The 20870-nt window shown below is 37.9% G+C and overlaps 1 protein-coding gene across 13 annotated transcripts in view; it reads right to left on the reverse strand.

Annotated features, from left to right (window-relative positions):
• The window catches only part of ROBO1 (roundabout guidance receptor 1), a 1105499-nt gene that overhangs the window by 34895 nt on the left and 1049734 nt on the right, over positions 1-20870 (reverse strand). For 4 of the 13 annotated variants that reach the window (XM_034656884.1, XM_034656877.1, XM_019803990.2 and 1 more), the window contains 6 exons: positions 17518-17715; positions 13142-13168; positions 11636-11678; positions 5300-5454; positions 2429-2764; positions 504-611 (listed from right to left, as the gene is read on the reverse strand). In XM_034656884.1, the coding sequence (XP_034512775.1) occupies positions 504-611; positions 2429-2764; positions 5300-5454; positions 11636-11678; positions 13142-13168; positions 17518-17715 (867 nt within the window). The remainder of the gene's footprint in view (positions 1-503; positions 612-2428; positions 2765-5299; positions 5455-11635; positions 11679-13141; positions 13169-17517; positions 17716-20870) is intronic. The other 9 variants (XM_034656904.1, XM_034656901.1, XM_034656897.1 and 6 more) reach the window with 7 other exon arrangements.

A 20870-nucleotide genomic window follows, 5' to 3' on the forward strand; every position in this document is an offset into this window, starting at 1 on the left:
GCAAGAACTGAGGGAGAGTAGAAAGCTTATCAATGGAGGCAGGTTCCTATTGTCTCTAGATCTCATGTTATCACCTCCTAGGCCTGTGGTTCTGCTCAAGCGTACTCAGATTTTATGGGCTTTATAGCCTGTTTCAAATGGTAACAAATTTAGCAGATTAAGTATATGCCCAACATTTTTAGTTTTATTTTGGTCAAGGGCAAAAAAGAAGTTTCAACTGCCTTTAAAGTCTAGACCATGCTTCTGGCTTTATAAAAGCTCATTAACAAGGAGGAGAATAAGATCTTTAATCTTTGTTGCTACGTAGAACAGAAAATGGTTTAGTGAGCATAGCATCTCTCAAATTGCAGAGAGAAGACCCATGTCTAGAAAAATTCAAATTATATCAAGTGCGTAGATATGCCGTAGGTGTATCTCAGTTCATTAGCATTCAATCTGTAATTGTGGACTATACCGTCTTTTTAAAGGAGAGATTGACTTTCTCTTTGGTTCCCCATACTTACCCGATGTACTACTGCCCCGGTCTGAACTGTTGTAGGATCCTCCTGTGTTCTGGTCGTATGATTGGTTGTATGGGATAGTTGGAGGAACTGTGTCATTTGCTCGATAATCTAGAGATTTCAGATGGAAAAAAAAAACCAAACTTTTATTTTCTCCTTGATGCCTTAATCATTTACCAGCAATCAGGCTTTTAAGTTACCGTGTTGATCACTTGCTAAGACGTACAGAAGTGTAAAGGAGGAAAAAGTCAAGAAAAGATAGGCACGTCTCTTTTAAGATTTATAAAATACAAATTCTTTGCATCATCTCCTTTATATGATCAGACTAAACATTGATATGTACAAATCATATGAGGGACTATTTCTTCTCTTTAAATATTTATAAATCAGCTAAGACAGAAATCGGAATTGCTTGAATTCTTAACTTGAAAAATGTAACAGCAAAATAATTTTAACCATAAGAAATCAGGAAAATATGTCTGCAAATCATTTTAAGAAATTAAAATAAAAAGCCCTGACACTTGTCAGCAAGATGATCTCTAACAAAAACATATCCATGATAAGAAAACAAAGGCTCTCAATCTGCCACGGAAATGCTGCTGCTTACCTAAGCAAAGGTAAAAATCCAAATGAAAAACTTGCCCCTGGAATGTACTGGGTAATAATCCATCAGTTTAGTTGCATTCCAGGGCTTTATTACAGCTGACATACTGAGCCTGTTACAAGCAATATAAACAATAAATAAGAGCTCTGAAATATTTCTTAGAGGCCTGTCAGAGGTTTCCAAAGTCTGCACTAAAGCCATATACTGAAGAGGAATGATGTAACAGCAGCTGGAATTCCCACTGCAAACTACAGGGCTGCAGAAACTGTCCTCTCTTCATCATGGTCAGCCTTTGTCATGAGCTTGCGCAAGAGTCTTAACAAACATTGACTGAACTGGGTTTTATGCCAATCAAGGGTTTTCTCAAACTTCGAAAAAAGCTGGATGACTGTATTGTTAAAATGTGTCACACTAACTTAATCATTAAATGGGATGTTTGTCATCTCCAACTATAATACATTTTATTTTTGAAGAAAATAATCAACTCAAGCCTAAAGAAAATAATCTAGGTCTCTATCTACGATAAGACGCACCATTTACCTGGACACTTGTGCAAAATTGCCCTGATCTAGTCATATTAGAGGATGCTTTTTTTTTTTTTTATCTCCATAGGTGCAACTTTGCAAATCATGTTAGTAAAGCAGTAGCCTAAAGGACTACAAAGAGATCAAATACTTACCTTGTCCGACTCACACATATTATAATAGAGAAACATTCTCCTCAGGCTATAAAATACCATTCCACTGCTACCAGTTAACAATTTACTTGAGGTTCTATTCTGACAGACTTCACTGAAGTCAACCAAAAAAATTTAGGTTCTAAAATCATAACATTGCAGCAGTCTTAGGGACCACCTGAAGTAGGAGAAATACAACAAATTGAACCACTTCTCCAGTTCAAGCTTAATTTAATTATTTTTCCTCAGTTTGATATAAAAATGCCATTCATTTATATGACCACGTCGAAGCAATTATCTTCCATTATCGAGTGGAAAGAATGGGATAGTCTATTTATTTAAAATGTGAGGTATTGTGACGGTGGTACATCTGCCTTATGAATAAAAGATTGCGCTAAGCAATCCCTCACCTACGATTAAATTTAAATTAATCTCAAAACCATTTGAAGATAGTTATATATTATTATAAAATCAATTTTCCGGGTTATTGTTGTGCTAATTAACTCTTTGACACTGGAAATTTCGAAAACAAAGACATAAGGAAACGTGAGTAACAAAAGAAAGATTTCCTTTGCTCATCCCAGAGAAGTCTGAAGGGTTAAGGGTACCAAGACAGAAAAGACTGGGAATAAAGGCAAAGCTCTTCACCTTTGTTCAGTTTGTTTTGCTCCATGATGTTATACTGAATTGGGGCCACTTCCTGTTTCTGCTGTGCCGGCGGTTTCCAGTGCTTCTCGCTGGAGTCCCCACTGCCATTGTTCATGTTGTTGCTGAGGGCTGACTGGATGAGCTGGGTGGTGGCGTAAGGAGTGGGCTGCCCTGATGGATTGACAAAACGCCCGTCCTTCAGATTTGGGCTATGGAAGGTTTTCATCTCATTGATTTTGTTACTAAGGTCCACATCACCATAAACAGTTGACTCAGGGAGCATCAGATTTGTTTGTTTGTTATCCAGTTGGTTGTTATAATTGGCTATACAATCAGCTACGTGCAACGGAGAGGAAAAGGAAAAAGTCATTCTGCATGGTTATTCGTCTTAAATTTCTCTGTAAGTAGCTTCGTGAGTCACAATAAAATGGTTATGTAAAGTAAAAATGGGGTCAATAAAAAGGGCTAGGTATTCATATGTACTTTCTGAAGAAGGTAATTCGAAATTGAGGAAATGAGAGAGGACATAGAGAAATTATATAGAGATGAATTTTGAATTTGAATTTAAGATGATTTTCCTTTAAGAACCCCATTAAAAGGAATTGCACTTAGATAATATACACATGAATATCTTTATGTGCCAAATTTATATTTTCTAGTCTGGAGTTACTGACTTCTCTGAAGCTACGAGTTAGTTGTTGAAGCAACAGAACAAAGCATGTATGTTGAGAATCCAAACCAAAGTAAAAGAAAAAAACCAAAACTCTGCCTACACATCAAAGAACTTGAGATTCTAATATTTTATAAAGTAACTCTATTCAAAAGATATGAGGAACAGAGGTAAAGGGATAGTAAATAGTGTTTAAGGTTATTTTATTGGTTCTTCCCTTGGTCATGCAGGATAATCATTATCAGGGAAGGGTGTTATATAATCTTTTTTTCATGGTTTCATAAAGATACCCCAAGAAGTATAAAATGACAATAATGATGATAAAATGAATCATAAGTAGCCCGAGTAATTTAATCAAAGAAAGCCTGAAATAATACCTAATTTGTCTATATTTCAATTTCCCTCTAATTTGCTCCTCATTGAAGTATTAGGGAATGAAATAACTGATAGAATATTTAAAATTAAATAAATAGAAGTATTTAAAGGCTGCAGTTGAAAATATTAAAACAGCAGGAAGAGCTAAACTCATAATTTAAAATGAAAACATTTTTCAAATAAAATAATTTTCCAAGTTACAGTGGTTAAAAATACCATTATTTTATTCACGTAGTTCATATTGGCACTCACATTAACAGCTCACCTTGATGATTGGTTTTTAGCTGGGTATGTTGATGAAAAATTAACTAAAGATGTAAATGTGAATATAATCTTAAGAGAAATATGCAACTTCTCTGTAATACTGAACTCGACTACTCTGCATCTTAACACTAAGTGATCAGGGAACAGGAATATTTGACTTACCTGGCCTTTAGTAATTCTGATTTCTAATTTCTAGGTATCAAGTTTTGTTTAACAGTGGTGAAGAAATATTGTTAAAGGCCATATGGTTTTCTCAATTTCATTTTTCTTCACCAGTCTTTCTGAACGGGTGTGATTCCATAGAATTTTCTGAGATGATGGACATGTTGTATTCTGTATTGTCCAATTTGGAAGCCACCAGACAATGTGGCTACACTTGAAATGTGGCTAGTGCAGATGAGGAGCTGAACTTTAAATTGTATTTTGTTTCGTTTAACTGTAAATAGCCACCTGTAGCCAGAGGCTACCATATTGCACAACACAGCTCTACATATTAGTGTAAACGGGTATTGCCATCTTTTGTCTTCTGCAGGGCTCAACAGTCTTTTTTTTTTTTTTTTGTAATCACGTGAGCACCTATCTGTACAACTAGAATATGGATCTCTGGAGAACAGGGACATAGTCACATGGAGATGTCCTATCTATATCCAGTGGAGACCCTAGACTTGTTTTACGGCTAGACATACAGACTGCTCTATGATTTGTTATGATGCATAACATCTTCACTTAAATGCTCTCTTCATTTCCCTGTTTCTTAGTTCCGTGGATTATTTTACTCTTCTACTCATATCTTTTGATTCTTTTAATATTTCCCAATTGGGAATGTTGAAGGTTTTTATTTTGATTTGCTTTTTGAAAGAAATCATGAATAATTTTGTTTATTCCTTTCAATATTTCATACTCTACATCCACTACTTTCATGTCATGCTTTAACACGGAATCTTAATGAAGTAATTCACTCGCACATATTTCTGAACCAAAAACACACAATATAAAACAAACACATGCATACACACCTGCAAAAGATATATATGTCATGTCTTATTATCCTCGGGATTGACTTCTACACAATAAAAATCTGATTTGGAATTTCAGTTAATTTTCTTTCCAATTTTTTATTACTGTTGTACAGTTGCTATTATTTTTGCTGCTGCTATTAAAGAATTTGGTTCACTCTAACTAGAGATTTATAAACTTTTTGATCTGTTCTATTCCCCAAATCCCGAAAATAATTAATTACAAACATAAATTATAAATACATATATCCGCATAAAGAGGAATGCGCTTTTTTTGCAATTTCATTTTTCCTTGTTTGCTATCTATTCTAGAGTTCAGACTCTCCCTTCTCCCATTGCATTCTGGGAAACTCTGGTGGAAGGCCAAGTGTGGAGGTAGAAGGATAAAAAAAAAACAGAATCAGGGTAATCTGCCAGGCAATAGTCAACATTTTACAAAAACGTTGACCACATTTTCCTTTCCAAGGTTGGGAGACTAGAAGAAATGTATCCTCCTGTGGCCAGTCCTGGTGCTTAGACTTAGGGAGCTGTCTCAGCATCTCTAACCTGGGCGACTGTAGGTGGTCAGGTTGCTATCACTGTTACCATTGCCTGCCGTGCAGCAATTGATGGAGCAGTCATTGTGGTTGTTGCCAGTATTGGGCCACGTGTCTGCCAGCCATGGCTGCGTGGCAGGTTCGCTGATGTTCAGAAGGCCTGGCCTAAAGAAAAAAAATATATATATATGCACATGTTTTATAAATAGCAAATATTTCCCATTCACACTTCCAACAAATTCTTCATCTCATTGTTCTCACAAACGACTTGGTCAGCTATGCTGAAGGATATTATTATTCCTGTTATTTTACAATAACTTTTTGGCAAGATAACTGTAATGTAGCATAATGTCTTGGGGACGTCCCTCCACGAATAGGGCCATAACTTTGTAAACGGGCACAGTCGAGCTTCAGACTTAAAACGCTGTATTGTGTGCAATGCTTTAGTTTAGTCCCAGTGACTAAAACTCAAACATGGAATCTAAACATATGGATACCTATATTTTGTGGTATTTTAGTTGCTGAAAAGATACCACAGTGGAGACAGTTGGCATTCCTTCATTTTTGACCCATTTAAAAAAAAAAAAATCAGTCTTCTTTTTACAACTTCATTAAAAAAAAAATGGAACTAGCTCCTTTACTCAGACAACAGATCCTTCACAGTAAACATATTTGCGTCATTTTCTTCAAAGCCATGTTTCAGAAACAGTGAGTTGGGGGCTCTAAGCCTCATCAATGTTTCTGTGCGCAGCTCTGCAAGCTTGTCAGGACTTTCTGACAGTGACAATGTAAACGCCATAAATCCCTACATAAACAAAGGAAAGCTACTGAATTAAATCTGGTAGAACAAAACTTGTCCACTATAAGAAATACGAGTGTTCCTGTCTTTTCTGGCACAGCACATGCTCATGCCCTTTCACTGGGTGTTGGGAATGCAAAGCGCCTCGTGGCTCTTAGCGGGAACCCTGAACCTCTAGCACCAGAGATGCAGACGAGAGTCCAAGCACAGCGCTCCTCGTGTCCTTCTCCAACAGGGACTCCATGTGATAATTTAGCACAAGAGCTGATGATGCATGCTGTGCTGTCAGATCCACAGTAAACAGACGGGTGCTGCAGATTCTGCAAGGATTTTCTTCACGGTGTCATTTTCTTTGTTGAAGTGCGATAACCATTCTCCTTTCCCCAGGAAGCAAGAACCTGACACTTCACCTCCAGGGTTCCGCGACGCCCACACAGTCAACTCAGGAACCCACTCATGCAAATGATGGTTATTTGAAGAATCGTGCACTCCAAAGGAAGAATATGGATTTATAATTTTTATGTCTGTACTTAGATAGATGTACATATGTGTATATGTATCTGTAATAAAAATGAATATTTACTTTTTGCTTACAACATGTGAGGCATTGTTCTGAGTTCTTTATATGTATCAACTCATTTAATTCTTAGAACAATTCCACCAAGTAGTTACTACTATTATCCAGACTTCACAGATAAGGAAATGGACTCCTCAGACAGAAGGTTAAGAAACGTGTGCATGGTTATGCAAAGCCAGAGAGAGGCAGAGGGTGGGATTCAAGACCACGTTCTCTAGCTCTGGAACCCACACTCGAATCCAGGATGTTATAAACGTACATATTGGGGAGTGCTGAAATTTCCTAAGGTCATTCAACATTTGTATAAAAGAAAGAGTGGCTGGGGAGGGGATGTCTACAGTCTCAAAATTCAGAATAATGCTGTTAAAACTGAGCAAATTTATTATTAACATTGTTGATAAAAATGTGCTTTGAAGAGCAATTCTGCTGAACCGTTGAAATTTAAAACATTTAAATGCAAGCTGTATCACAGGTATCTGGAGCCTTTGAATAGATGTTGGTTCGAGAAATTCTGCATCTAGTTGTCTTTAGCTTTCCTCATTTTATTTTCTCGTGAACTTAAACCAAGTGTGTTATCACTGTAGAAGCTATTAAAAATAAATTTCCATATTTGACATGTAGCGATATTATGGGTCTAAAGTATGGGTCAAGTGGAAAATTTTCAGTCTGACTTACATGTTTCAAAAGGACTAGACAATATTTTTCTGCTACCATGATTCTCTCAGAAAAGCACTTTGAAAGTGAATGTTTTGATATCATAAACTGAAAGAACTTTCCATATGTGGGTGATTTCCAACAGGAAGTAAGATTAACAATTCACATCCTGGCTTTGGTTTAGACTTGTATTTGGAATACTAATTATTTGGGGAAGAAGGTGCACCATACATTATTGACCCATAATGAATCTTAAAATGTCATGCGTGTATTTTAGAGGTCTCTGAGGAAGTCAAGGTCATATGCAGCTAGCCTGATAAGGGTGTTAGGGGCTTTTTGAAACTACCAATCTCATAGGCTATTTTTCTACATTTAAGATGATCTAGTGTATATGAAACAGATTGAGCTGCCCAACAATAAGAAATTAAGCAGAAGTAAAACTCAGTGCGGGTTATAGTAATTAACATGTGTCTAAAATATATTTTTACCATATAATATTAGAGGTTGTATTTTCATACTAATATATGTTTTACTTATTTCTTCTTCGTCTCTTAAAAGACAGTATTATTAGGGAAAAGAAGACAGTAGGGCTCATAAAACCCAAACTTTTCTTCCAGTTCCTATTAAGGGGATAAATTTGTATCACAAAGGAAAAGAGGGCACTGCATTTAAATAATTATATAGCAATTACTTCCATTTCCTCTGCTCCTCTTACTCCAGATACTCAAACAAAATAAAGCAAAAAAACAAAAAAAAACAAAAACCCAAAAACAACAACAACAAAAAAAACAACACAAAGAGACCTAGCTGAAATCCTAAACCACAAAATAAAATATTAGAAGTTTCCAGGGCTGGAGAAATGGTAAGGGGACCTGGCAGTAAGGGCTGCCCATAGACTGTCTCCTCTTATCCTTAATTAGAGCCTGAAAGAGTTCTGAAGTCCAGGAAGGAGCAAGGGATAGATGTGAAGAGAGACCAGTATTTTAGAGAGAAGCAAGGCCTGAGCTCTGCTTCTGTCACCTCCCACTTCGAGGAAATGATTTATTGGCATTCTTTCTGGCCTGATTTTCTTACTCCCCTCCTCAGGACTTCTCTGCTGTTCTCAGGTTTATCCTGTGGTTTGGATTTTAAGTAGGGTTTTTGGAAGAGGAGACTGGAATGTTTGAGGTGAGGAAAACAAATGGACAGGAACAGTTACTTCATACTTCTTCCATGATCTTCCCCTGGATTGGATCACAAGCCCTTTGCCCTTTCCAAGCGGGAAAGAGGTCTCTTTGCTTACCACAATCCTCACATCCCCCTTTCGGGGAATAGTTAAATTCACAATTTTGTGGACTAGAAATGATTTCCAGCTCAGCCTTCTCCTTTATTGTATTTGTGGTTGCACCGACTCAACTCGGCCATTGTGGTGGGAAAGCAGCCATGGGCAATACATTAACAAATAAGTCTGGGTTCTATTCTTATAAAACTTTATTTACAAAACAGGTGGCAGACTGGACTTGGCCCAGGAGCCATAATTTCCTGACACCTGATATAAACAAGAGATAATTGCATTACCTTATGCTAGGTGCTTAACTGTGGTATTTACACAGCATGGAAAGTTCATGGAGGACACAGTGGGAGAAGCTCAGCAAACTGATAGGGGAGGAGGAGCACATTCCTGGCTGATGGAATAAGGACCTATAAGCAAATCCAGTATTGGCGAGTGGCAGGTGGGCTGACGCAGTGGTTTGTAGGTGTGGCACTTAGAGGTGGGGGACGGACCCACAACACCCTGCAGGTTGCTGGCTTCACGGGCTATGCTGAATTTGGACTTAATATTTTAAACCGGAGGGGGGGGTTGTATTAGAAATGGGACCTAGAGCAACTGAGAGATGTGATCGATATGCATTTTAGAATACCATTCTGGCTCCAGTGGCCAAAGGGAATTAACAGGAAGGAGTGCTGATGAATGTAGATAAAGGTAGGACTGCTGGGAGCTTATGTGAGAGATGAGGTGGGAGAGGGCTTGACATGAAACAGTACAGGATGGTGAAGGGGCTAAAAAGGAGGATCAACAAAGGCAGTGATGGAGCAGAAGAAAGGAAGACTTGAAATTCTGACTTAGGTATCATCAACCAAATGAGGTGGGGAAGCCAGAGCCGGCTTGCCGTGTCTGAGATCTCTGAGGGACACCAGTGTTTCAGGGATGGACGTGAGAGGAGAGAGTGCAGGAGATTGGGTGACTGCCCCTTCTCTTACCACATGGAATTGTAGAACACAGATGCACACGTGCACACACACACACACACACCCAGGCCCCCCCCACCTGCCCAAATGCATACTCTGGTTAGGAAGTGAGAACTCTTCCTGATATACTCCTGATGCCTCTTATCCCGTTCTATTGACTCCAAAGCACTCATTGACTGTTGATGCTAGAGTTGACTTTTTTAATGCTTATTATTTATCTTATATCTCCCACACTTAATGTAAGGTTTACAAGGACGGAAATTTTTATTGACTTGCTCACTGATGCATCCCAAGCAACTAGAATGGTGCCCGTCCCATGGCAGACATTCGATAACTATGCCTGACGAATAAATAAATTGAAAGTTGCGTATATAACTGTCCTTTTGAGCATGGACTCTAAGATCTTTATTTAACTGTTGCCTCTGTAACATGCCTGCGTCTTTCATATTTCAAAGATCTTTCCTATCTGGTATTTAAAACACAGAAGTTTCACTGTTAGTGTCTTCTTGAATTTAGAAGGTTAACTCTGTATGGCAGTACAGCAAGCTTTCCAAAAAATAGTGCCGTTTATAATTTTCAGATTGTAGTTTGCAATTTTTCGGTCCTGCTCTAGAAACTTGCACTGGGCACCCATGCATTCCTCCCATTAGGTTCTATACAATCACTTTCTCTATGTAGGTTATACATCCATTTAGAGCAAGAACTGGAGATGTTTTATGTGTGTGCACACGTACGTGTGTGTGTGAGAGAGTGTGTCACAGGCCCACCCACAGAGGCTAGCGTGGGACACATGGAGGATGCTCAACCAGCATTTTCTGTGCTTTGATTCACGTGAAAGCAGAGGCCACAGTCATGAACCGATACATGGGGAGAGGGGGTTATACAGTCAGGCATTCCAGATTTATCCACGCGAGAACGTTGTTATGCCAGAGGCTGTTTCATGAATAGCTGGGCTATAATTTAGATGGAATTCCCCTGGATGTAAAAACAGGCTCTGGTTTAATTTCTGAATCAAGTGAATTTATTCCTTATGAAGACCTCCCTAGCTTTTGGGTCTTTCAGCGGCTGGCTTTGTTACACAGGTATGAAAACAGTTAACTATCACCTGTACGCAGGAAGAAAAGATTAGTGCTTGTTGCCAAATGTATACAGCCTTGGTTGAAGGAGGTCAACAGTTTCTTAAAATCACTCTTTGTTGTATGCCGAATTCAGTCATTGTGTCACCACACGGTATCCTCCTTGAATTCAGAAATGACACCTTACTCATTTTTGTCTTTTCCAGCTACAAACATATTACCCAGCTGTGCATAGCAGACCACTCAATAAGTTAATCAAATATGAATTATAAAATGGTTTTAATTGGAAGTTTTTTTGTTCTTCCACCTTAAGCTAGATGTTGCTGGTTTGAGGGGGAAAAATCATCTTATTATAGAAATTCCAGAAGCTTGGTTCACATAACATATACCTTTTTTCAGCTCTTTTAAGCTGCCTGCCACATCAATTTGTGATTTCTCTGTGAATATATTAAAGTTCACTGAATCATAATTACAAAAAAAAATACATATAGGAATGAGGTTCATTTTAATTTGAGAGAAAAGAAAAGCTACCTAGGTTTCTTGTATTTCAACATATTCCCTTGCAAATGGAGAGCCGAACTGTGTTGAATTCAGGAGAACAAACAAACCTAACCTACGACAACTTATGAGCAAATGCTGTGTTCAGCAGGTTTTCAAATGAACACTTTTTCTTTGACAGTATCTGTTAACTAGCTATATTTCTTAATCTTCATAAATGCCATTGCTTAATTACTTTAACTCCTTTTAATCATCCACTAAATCAGCAGGTTTGCCTTTCCCGGTTAAAGTGCGCCCTCTGGTGTTCATTCCCTAAGATGCAACAGCTTCCATCAACAGCATTTGTGTACAAACAAGCTTGGCTCTACAGCACCGCAGAATGAAGTATTTCTAAAAGATTGGAACAAATTTCATCCTTAAACCTTTTATGCAAAGAAAGTGATGTCATTGAGGAAGACAAGATGAGATACCTGGAATTCCCTTTAGGATCTACAAAACAAGCAGGATAATTACCTCCCTCCACTGCTCACAGCTTCACCTCCTCTCTGATAAGTTACTAGAATGTTACAAAAAAAAAAAAGAAAAGAAAAGGAAACAATTAATAGACATGTTTACATTTATAAATCAAAAGCTATTACATCCATTACATCCATGAGCATCTTTCTAAAACAGAATATTTTCTCACTTTCTACTTAGCATTGCAAAACCATCACAGAAAGTGGCAGATTTCTGATTCAACTAGAATTTTTTAAAGATTCTATAGAATTAAGTATGTAACTCTTATTTTCTTAATGTGCCAATAAGGTTGAGAACTAAGTAAAAGCAAACCTGAGTACACTCTTATTAAATATATATTATGCATTGTTACATTTGCATACCCATAGTTTTCTATTTTGACATTATTAGATCCTATAATTGCATGATTTTATATATACATATCTATATATATCTCTCTCTATATATCTATATATATATATATATAACTGGAATCTTAAATTTGGGGGAAAAATGGCAAGACTATTTTCCCAGAAGAATAAGTACCAGTAAGACAAAGATAAATGTTAAAATAAACCTTCTCTCTCTCCACACACAAAGATGTATGTCAAGTTGTAGCTATTAATTAATACGACCTATTTTTTTATTGTGGCTTACTGAACCCCTTCCCATTATATTTTCATCAGACGTGTATATACAGTGACAATATATTTTAATGCTCTTGAAAGCATTCTCAGCCTAATGAATTATGGGTGTAAAAATTTAGCAATAACAAATAAAGATTTGCACACAGTGAGGCAAGGGGTTAAGAAGATTAGCTTTTCTGTAAATACAGGCACATTTTCTAAGAAGAAATATGTTTCTAAAAGCTGCCAAATTCTGCTACTTAGAAGAACCCCAAACGGGGAGTGTGCTAAGGAGAGATAACTGCTTCCAGTGATTACAATAACTGGATTAAACCGAGGCGGCAAGACTGCAGGTATCTCTTCTATTAAAGGTGATGTGAAAGAAGAGGACCCACTTTGAAAGAAACTGAATAGAACAGAATATTAGGATTCTGACTTGAGGAAAATAAAAAGTTTTTCATCTTTCACATGTGCTGGATATTTTGGTTCCCTTTAAAAATGTGGATTCTATGGACAGAGAATTGCAAGGGAGAGAAATTTTCATTGGAAAACTTAAGTGAAGGGGGGAAAATGCACTGCCAAGTATGAAATAATCAATAGGATCATTAGCATGTTAAATCATGCTGAGGGTGGAAACAGCGTCTATCTAACGAAACACGTGCGCAAGGCCAGGATGCAGCGTGGAGTCATGAATAAATAACTGTGTTAAATGGATGAAAAGCAACACCAACCATTTCTACTTCAAACACATGCCTGACATGAGTGAATGAAGTATTGTATTCCATCTCAAGTCCTTTCCCCCAACTAACTGCAGAAAATGAAATACAAACAGAAACACAATAGTACAACACATGCCAAACTAACAAAGGAGAGGAGGAGGGTAAGTGCAAATATGTACCTGTTGGTGTGAAGGTAAAAGACGGGACTGAAAAATCAAAACAAAATATAAACCAGTTATTAAGCTGAAGAGAGAAAGGGAACATATCACATTAGTATAAATCAAGCAGACAGCTGAACATAAAACAAATGTAAATAACTAAGCCAGTAGTTCTGACACCCTGAGGTATGAATAAAACCAAATCTAAGGTGAAAAGAAGAGGCTTGTCTCTACAGGCACCGTTCTGAAGTGTCTGGCATGGGAGTCGGGCTGGGTTAGCCTGGGAATGACCCTGCATTTAGTCACCTAGATCTGGCTCCCGGCTTGAGGACAAACAGGATTCGGCTACTATTAATCATCTCCAAACACTGGTTGATGGATGCTGAAACAAGTGTTATCAGGGGCTCCCTGGAACCTTATCTAGAAATCTGAAAGTAAATGCTTATTAAAGTGGACTAATAGGTAACTTAAGTATTCATCATTCAGAGAAAGAGAGAGACAAGAGACAGGAAGGACAGAGGGAGGGAAGGAAAAGAGGAAGGAAGGGAGGAAGAAGGCAAGGAAAGAGAAGGAAGGAAGAAAGCAAGGAAGGAAGGGAGGGATGGAGGATGGAGGGAGGGAAGAAAGAAGGAAAGAAACAACTAGAACAAAGGGAACCATAAAACTGAACTGTTTCACTGCCGAGAAATGCCTGACACCTTATCATATAAACAGTGTAATGCTACGTTTTTATTGTGATAGAAATTTGTGAATGGACAGGAAAAAATGGGGAGTTTTAAACTTTAATTTCTCTATTATAGTTTACGTTGAGAAGCTTTCTCTGAGTAGGCTGAGCAGTTTTTAAATGTCACACTGGAAGCTAAACAATAGAACAATAACACCCCACTGAAAACCCTCCCTCTCTCTGCAGTTATAAATCTTAATCTAATCAATAATGCCTGAAATTGAACTGCAGACCTCAAAAGTAGCAGCCTCGCCTCCCCCACTTTTTCCTATCTCCTCCCATTCCTGGGTGTTGAAAAACGCCACTAACTATTTCCGTGTCTTTTCACGGCGGGAGGAGGCTGACTGACTTCGCAAGCTCTTTGCATTAATTTAAAGTAAACAGTTCCCTGGTCAAGAAAGCCAGGGAACCTTCGCTGCTCCCTTGAAGACTCAAGTTGGCGTTTAAGAAATCCTTAATACACACAAACTAGGATATTGATTACGTATCGTGGATCAACAAGCTGCCAAAAATGTGTTTTCCACGTCACATTTGAATGTCTCCAAGAAATTTACTTTAGGATCAGAGCCCAGTGCTGGAGCACTGGGTACAATGGTCACTTCTTACCAAACCGTTTTATCACAGAACACACTAGAAGGAACGAAAACAAAAGCCTCAGGGCCGTGTGTGCCCAACTGATACACTGGCCATCGTTGGCATCACAGCAGGCCCTCCCTGTCTTAAGAATTCTATTGTGTTTTCCTTCAGTTAGGTCTTTTCAGAGTCAATGTCATTTAGCCACGATCAAAAATTCCGAGTCAGAGTAACAAGTCTTCATAAATAAATAAATGAAAAGGTACGTGTGAAAATAAAGCTATTCGAGCAAAAATAGAGCACCTGAACTTTCATTTGCAATCACAAGGATGTAAGGAAAAAAAAAATACGAAAGGTCCTTGTCAGTCCTCCTAGCTAACTGCTTGCTAAACAGTTAAAGGTGTGAAGAAGACATGAAAAGAAGTTCCTCTAAATGAAATTTTTACAGCTTGTACCCAAAGAACAACTTAATTTTCAAAGCTTCCAATAATATCATCATCTCTTTTTACCCAGTGATGCTGGTGCTTTGTGTGGACGTATGTGGAAAAGGATCCTGAATGTTCTAAGCAGAAGTTTATCTACAGTATTTCTACAGATATATGTGTGGGGGGGGAAGGTTAAAAATGCTCACTTATTACCCAAAGTCACACTCTGGTTTGTTGGTTTATAGGTCAAGAGGCTCTTTTATATCTGTTTCTTTAAAATCTTTCACTTCATTCTTTCTTGTAATTACTGGCATTGTTTCTGACATAGACAATTAAAGGTTTCGGGATGCACTTTTTTCTTTTAATTGCATGGAAACAGAATTATGAAAAAGTGCCAACGAGGCAAAGTGAGGAAAGCAGAATCGAATGCTCACCAATTACATTTGTAATTATGTTCTATGATTTCTGCTTAAATACAAGCCAGTTAAAAGGACAATGATATTAGTTTCATAGGTTTTGCACAAAGAGCTCATAGGCATATGCCAGCATGCTGAAAGTACATTAGTGAAAGAAAAGACATTTCAGAAAGGAAGGGGGTTTCATGTCACACATTCAGATTTCAAGACACTATAGAGCATTAAATTGTTACAACTACATAGCTGCAGGGCTTCACGGTACCAAGAAATACAAGATTCCTGGAGCATTCAAGACACTGGACATCTATACGTAATTAGTTGCTTTTCCTCTTCAAAGTCGATTTCAAAACACAGCTCCCAACGCCCTGCCCCTCCCCCGCTCCACGACTCGGGGACGCCCACAGACCCCTTCCCTGCACGGGATTTTAAGTCAAAGGTTTAGATGATCACACATGTGCCCAGCATTGTTCTACTCTGTAGACATAACGAGCACCAGCTCTCTTGGCAGTCACCTCCAAGCCCTCATTTTCCATTTCACAGGCAGGGACACTGACATTTTGCTTCATCTCTAGACAGAACACATATCTGCAAAAAACGTTTTTAAGGATGATAATGCCACGGCAAATGTATGCATGTACATGAAGGGACGGCTGCATGCCCACAGTAGGGAGGCACATTAATTTATTTTTACTGTATGGGTGATGAATTTGCGTTGACTCTTTCTTGCCAAGACCCCTTGTGACTGACAGCACAAATATTTTAGACTGCTGTCCCAGATTGTTTTATAAGAATATAGGGACAGTCAATAGAACTTCACACTGAGAAAAGTTCTAGCTAGCACTACAAATTCTGACTTTGCTGTATAAACTGATTAGAGAAAGGGCTTGGCCAAGGCATGAAGGAAATGTTCGCTTAGAAAATATGTAAACTTGGGGGGGAAAAAAGGAAATATGTAGACTTGGGGTGCTTGGGTGGCTCAGTCAGTTAAGTGAGTGACTCTTGATTTCAGCTCAGGTCATAATCTCAGGGTCATGGGATCGAGCCCCACATCTGGCTTCCTGTGCTGAGTGGAGTCTGCTTGAGATTCTCTCTCCCTCTAACCTTTTCCCTGCTAGCACACACTCACTTGCATGCTTTCTCTCTAAAATAAATAAAATCTTTAGAAAATATCTAGATTTTTTTTTTAAGGGTGGTAATGGTGCAAGAGGAGATGTGTTCATCGCTAATTCTCTTTAAATTTGTTTTCCAGCCAAGCAAAAGTGAGAACTAGGGTGAATGTATAACTTCCCATCTAAACCAGAGCAATTTTGAGAGAAAAAGGAGTACTCTAGGTAACCTATTGGATGAAAGACATAAATTGGGACTCTCCCCTGAAAACCAGGACTTTTAGTTACCTTACCTGTAGTTCACATCAGAGGCCCAGAATTGATTAAGATTTTTATTGGGAGTTGGAGGCAGGGAGGATTATCTGTCTGACAGTGTTAACAAATCTCCTCAAAGAGTAAAAAATACAAATAACCAATCTATAGACTTCAAGGATCTGTGTCTATAAAACACAGAGTGTCTTAGACACTCTATAAAAGTGTCTATGAGCCTTGGCATGCTTGGTTCACCCATAAAATTGTAAATAATAGCAGCCAAGTAAACTTTCTCTTCTAACACTACAAACACATTTGTTAAGGGAACCCCCATCACTAATTAACAGCATATGCATATTCAAATCTGCAACTTTAAAAACAACAATAAAAAAGTACTAAACCTCCTCTCTGCAAATGGAGGCACATCATTGAATTGGGCATTCCATATTTGCTAAGAAATGACTATTTTATAACTAATCAGAATACTTACAAAATAGGTATTTTATAAGTAATCTCTTCAGTGTCACAAAGACTATAGCACTCCCTCTAAAGGTATGTGACTCAAGGCAAAGCTTGTATTTATAATTCCTGTGACAAGGAAATGTACACATTTTTTTCACGCATATAAAGCAATGAAGTAATTCCCTAAGAGCACACGAGATATAACAACCAAGTGTAGACCTACCTTGGCAAAATATATTTTAAAGGAATTGAGCCTGAAACAGATAAGCCCTGTTTGAAGTACTGTGACTCAAGAGAAGTCAATATATAGAAATTAACATAAAATAAAAGCACTTTTGGAAATCTTTATATGTTAAGATGATTTAATATGTGAGATATATAACCATGAATATTTTGGAGTCACAGAGGAAAATCAGGAGAAACTCAGGAAGGGCAATACCTTTTCTGATACCTGCGTAAGTACTAGTCAGTCCATTTCTCTTCTTCCGGTGTCGATAGAGCCAGATGCTAAAGACCATGAGGATGATCCAACAGGCCGCGCCAATTCCTGCGATGAAGGCTGGCTGCTTGACCACGTCTGAGATCTGCTGAGCGAGGCTGACTTGGTCTTCAGGCGACACGGGGTTTCCGTGAGAATCTGAAAAGCCATCTTTGGATCAATGTTGGTTTAAAACTCAACGAGATCATGAATGCAGACTTGTGTCCTATAAGACGGCTATCATTACTTTGTTAATTTTTAGACAATCATTTCTGTCTTTTATTCTGTGACACCCACCTTTGTTAATTAAAATAGTCCATGAGGTTTTCAGCAAAATTATATTCACTCTATTTTAACGCAAAACAAATATGACACAATAATTTTATGGAATATATTTAAAAACAAAGACGATGGCACACAAGTTCTATTTTTTACTCCACAAAATTCTCATTGCTTAGATTAAATTTCACAGGACATCATTAAGCGTCTGCCTTAGGCTCAGGGCGTGATCCCGGCGTTCTGGGATCGAGCCCCACATCAGGCTCCTCCGCTGGGAGCCTGCTTCTTCCTCTCCCACTCCCCCTGCTTGTGTTCCCTCTCTCGCTGGCTGTCTCTATCTCTGTCAAATAAATAAAAACTCTTTAAAAAAACCTTTTTTCACAGGACAGTTCTAACTGAGATAAATACAAACCTATAATTCTAAAAAATGAAATACTTAAACAGGAGTATACCAATAAGGGGTACCAAATAAGTTGTATAGAGAAGACATAAACTTTCTCAGACTTCTACAGAAACCCTCAATTATATGTTCTAAAATGATAATAAATGAAACTTTATTTTCTCTATTTAAGGTAGATATTGGGGGGGAAAAAAAAGTGTGTGTTTTCCTTCTCCCTAAACCCACCAACTATATGACTATATTCTAAGACTCTAAAATGCCTTAGAAATGCATCATTTGAGCCTATGTTCACAGGGTCTATACAATTTAGTATAATGTAAAACCAAAGAAAAATTAAGATAAGGTTACCACTGAAATAACTATGAATAATCTTCCTTTTTTTCTTTTCTTTTTTTTTTTTTTAAGTAATCTCCACACCCAAGGTGGGGCTTGAACTCATGACCCCGAGATCAAGAGTCAGATACTATACCAACTGAGGCAGCCAGGCACCCCAAAGTTTATCTGTTTGTTTTTTTAAGTAATCTCTTTCTTCTAAAATAACAGCCACGACCAGCAATAGATAGAAGGACATTAAATATGGATAAGAACTATTGAGTGTTATGAATAGCCTAAAAGGCTTATGTTTTCTGTTCTTTTGATTCACTAATTTAAAATTGATGGAATTTCTGGCAATGAAAATCTATTTTGTTGAAACCTACTAAGGGGCTCCTTTTTCAAGCCTACCATTTCATCAAGTCATACAGAACAGTCAGCAACGTCTGCAGAAAACTGCAAACTCTTGTTCTATGATCAAAGCAGTATCCTACTTTGTTGGCACTGAGTGATGCCAACACTGAGGTTGCCCAGTGGGCACAATTCCCATTAGCGCCTGCGGTTTGAATGTTCTTCCCCCACAACATCTGGTGAAACAAGAAGGTGTTTGCCCATTTCATTAGGAATGGTGCTTTGTTACAGTCATCTAATTTCATTTGACTCTGAAAATGTTCTGCCAATCAACCTGTTTTAAAATAGAAACATTTGTTCTAGTCAAAAATTCCTTTTTTTTTTCAGAAAATAAAAAACAAAACAAAACTGGTATAGCTCATTATATATGAAGAACATTTCTCAAACAGAAAAAAATTCTGCGGATTATTTTTTTTCTTATTAAATGATAAATAGTGCCTCAATAAGACATTGGTAGGAAAAATAAGAAGTGTTCAATGGCTAAGGAAACAACCTTGGGAAAATAGGATCTCTTCTTATGTAAAATGGTAGCTACATTGCTACTCGTGGGTGTGGGGGTGTGTGTTTTATTTGCTTTTTTTTCTTGAACAGAATTCCAGATTTTATTATATGGAGGGTCAAGCCTGAAAAACCTATTTTTATAAACTGTCTTGGTCACCTGCCTTCAACTGTTTGTTGACCGAAAATTGTATTTCATGTTCCAGGCTCTTTTATCTATGGTTTTCCTAAAAGCACTTCATCCTCTGAGACTTCACCAAGCAGACCTATTCTTTTTTTTTTTTTTTTTCCTGATACACTCTTTGTATCTCCTAAGTTTATAGATTTCATGGCTATTTGTGCAAGGTTAAGTTGGGTAGCTTCAGATTTTATGGAGACAGCCAAGCGAGGTTCCATGCAAGCGACCAGATGGGCTTAACAGAATCAAGTGTGGTGTGACTAATGAATTAAAACGGCCACTCTATATCTCAGTCTTTGTCTCCCTGCAGCTGAGGCTATATTAAGATATGGAAAACTGGAGCACATTTATAATTTCAAGAAAACCAATTGGACCCTTAAATCCCCTGATTTAAATCTTAAATAAATAAAATTATACACGGTCCTTTTCCAATTCATCTTTGAAAAAGGACTAAAATAAAATAGGTAAATGACATCAACAGTGTATAGATCATCACAGTGTAACTTATAATATCAATTTTAATAAGTTAGTACTGATGTTTCACAAGACAGGGCAACTAGTTGAGTAAAAGGTCTATCTTTAGACTATTTTTCCCCATACCTAGCCTAACGCTGTAACAGATACATCAAGCAATTCTTTTAAATAGTTCCCTGTTTTATAATGTTGTAATAAATGAACCTGAAATAAACCATGAAACTCTTTTTGCTTAAAAGTTGCATATGTGATTACTGCTTAAAAAGATAATCCCCAAATCAAATTCTGGACCATGGCTGTGGCAGACGGTGCAAGCTCCCCTCTAAAGGTTTGAACGTTACTGTCATAGGAGAGAGTTTTCAGGAGGTAACTCCCTAGCCAGTGAGTTCATCTGGCGGTGTTCCCATTCATCTATTTGGAATCCCTGACTGAGTTCCTCGCAGGAGTGATGCGCGCTATTTCTAGACCTGCACCATTAAATCCTCCCCCACCCTAGAGGTTTCTTTTCTTTCTTTCTGCTGGCCGTGGGTCAGCCTTGGAAACTCCATGTTAAAAAAGGTAAGCCTCATCAGCCCGTGACCCTCCGTGTCCACATGGAACAGAGTCCCACCCCACCGTTATGACACTTCCGGTGAACTTTACCGAGTTACACCACAGAAGTTCGGCAAAGACGTCTGTTAGAGCAGATAGCACTGTCTTAACAATGCAGCGACGATAAGTGTTTCCAAACTGAATGTAAAGTTTATATAGCAATAAAGCTTA

Source organism: Ailuropoda melanoleuca, chromosome 1, assembly GCF_002007445.2.
Source record: "Ailuropoda melanoleuca isolate Jingjing chromosome 1, ASM200744v2, whole genome shotgun sequence".
Lineage (NCBI taxonomy): Eukaryota > Metazoa > Chordata > Mammalia > Carnivora > Ursidae > Ailuropoda > Ailuropoda melanoleuca.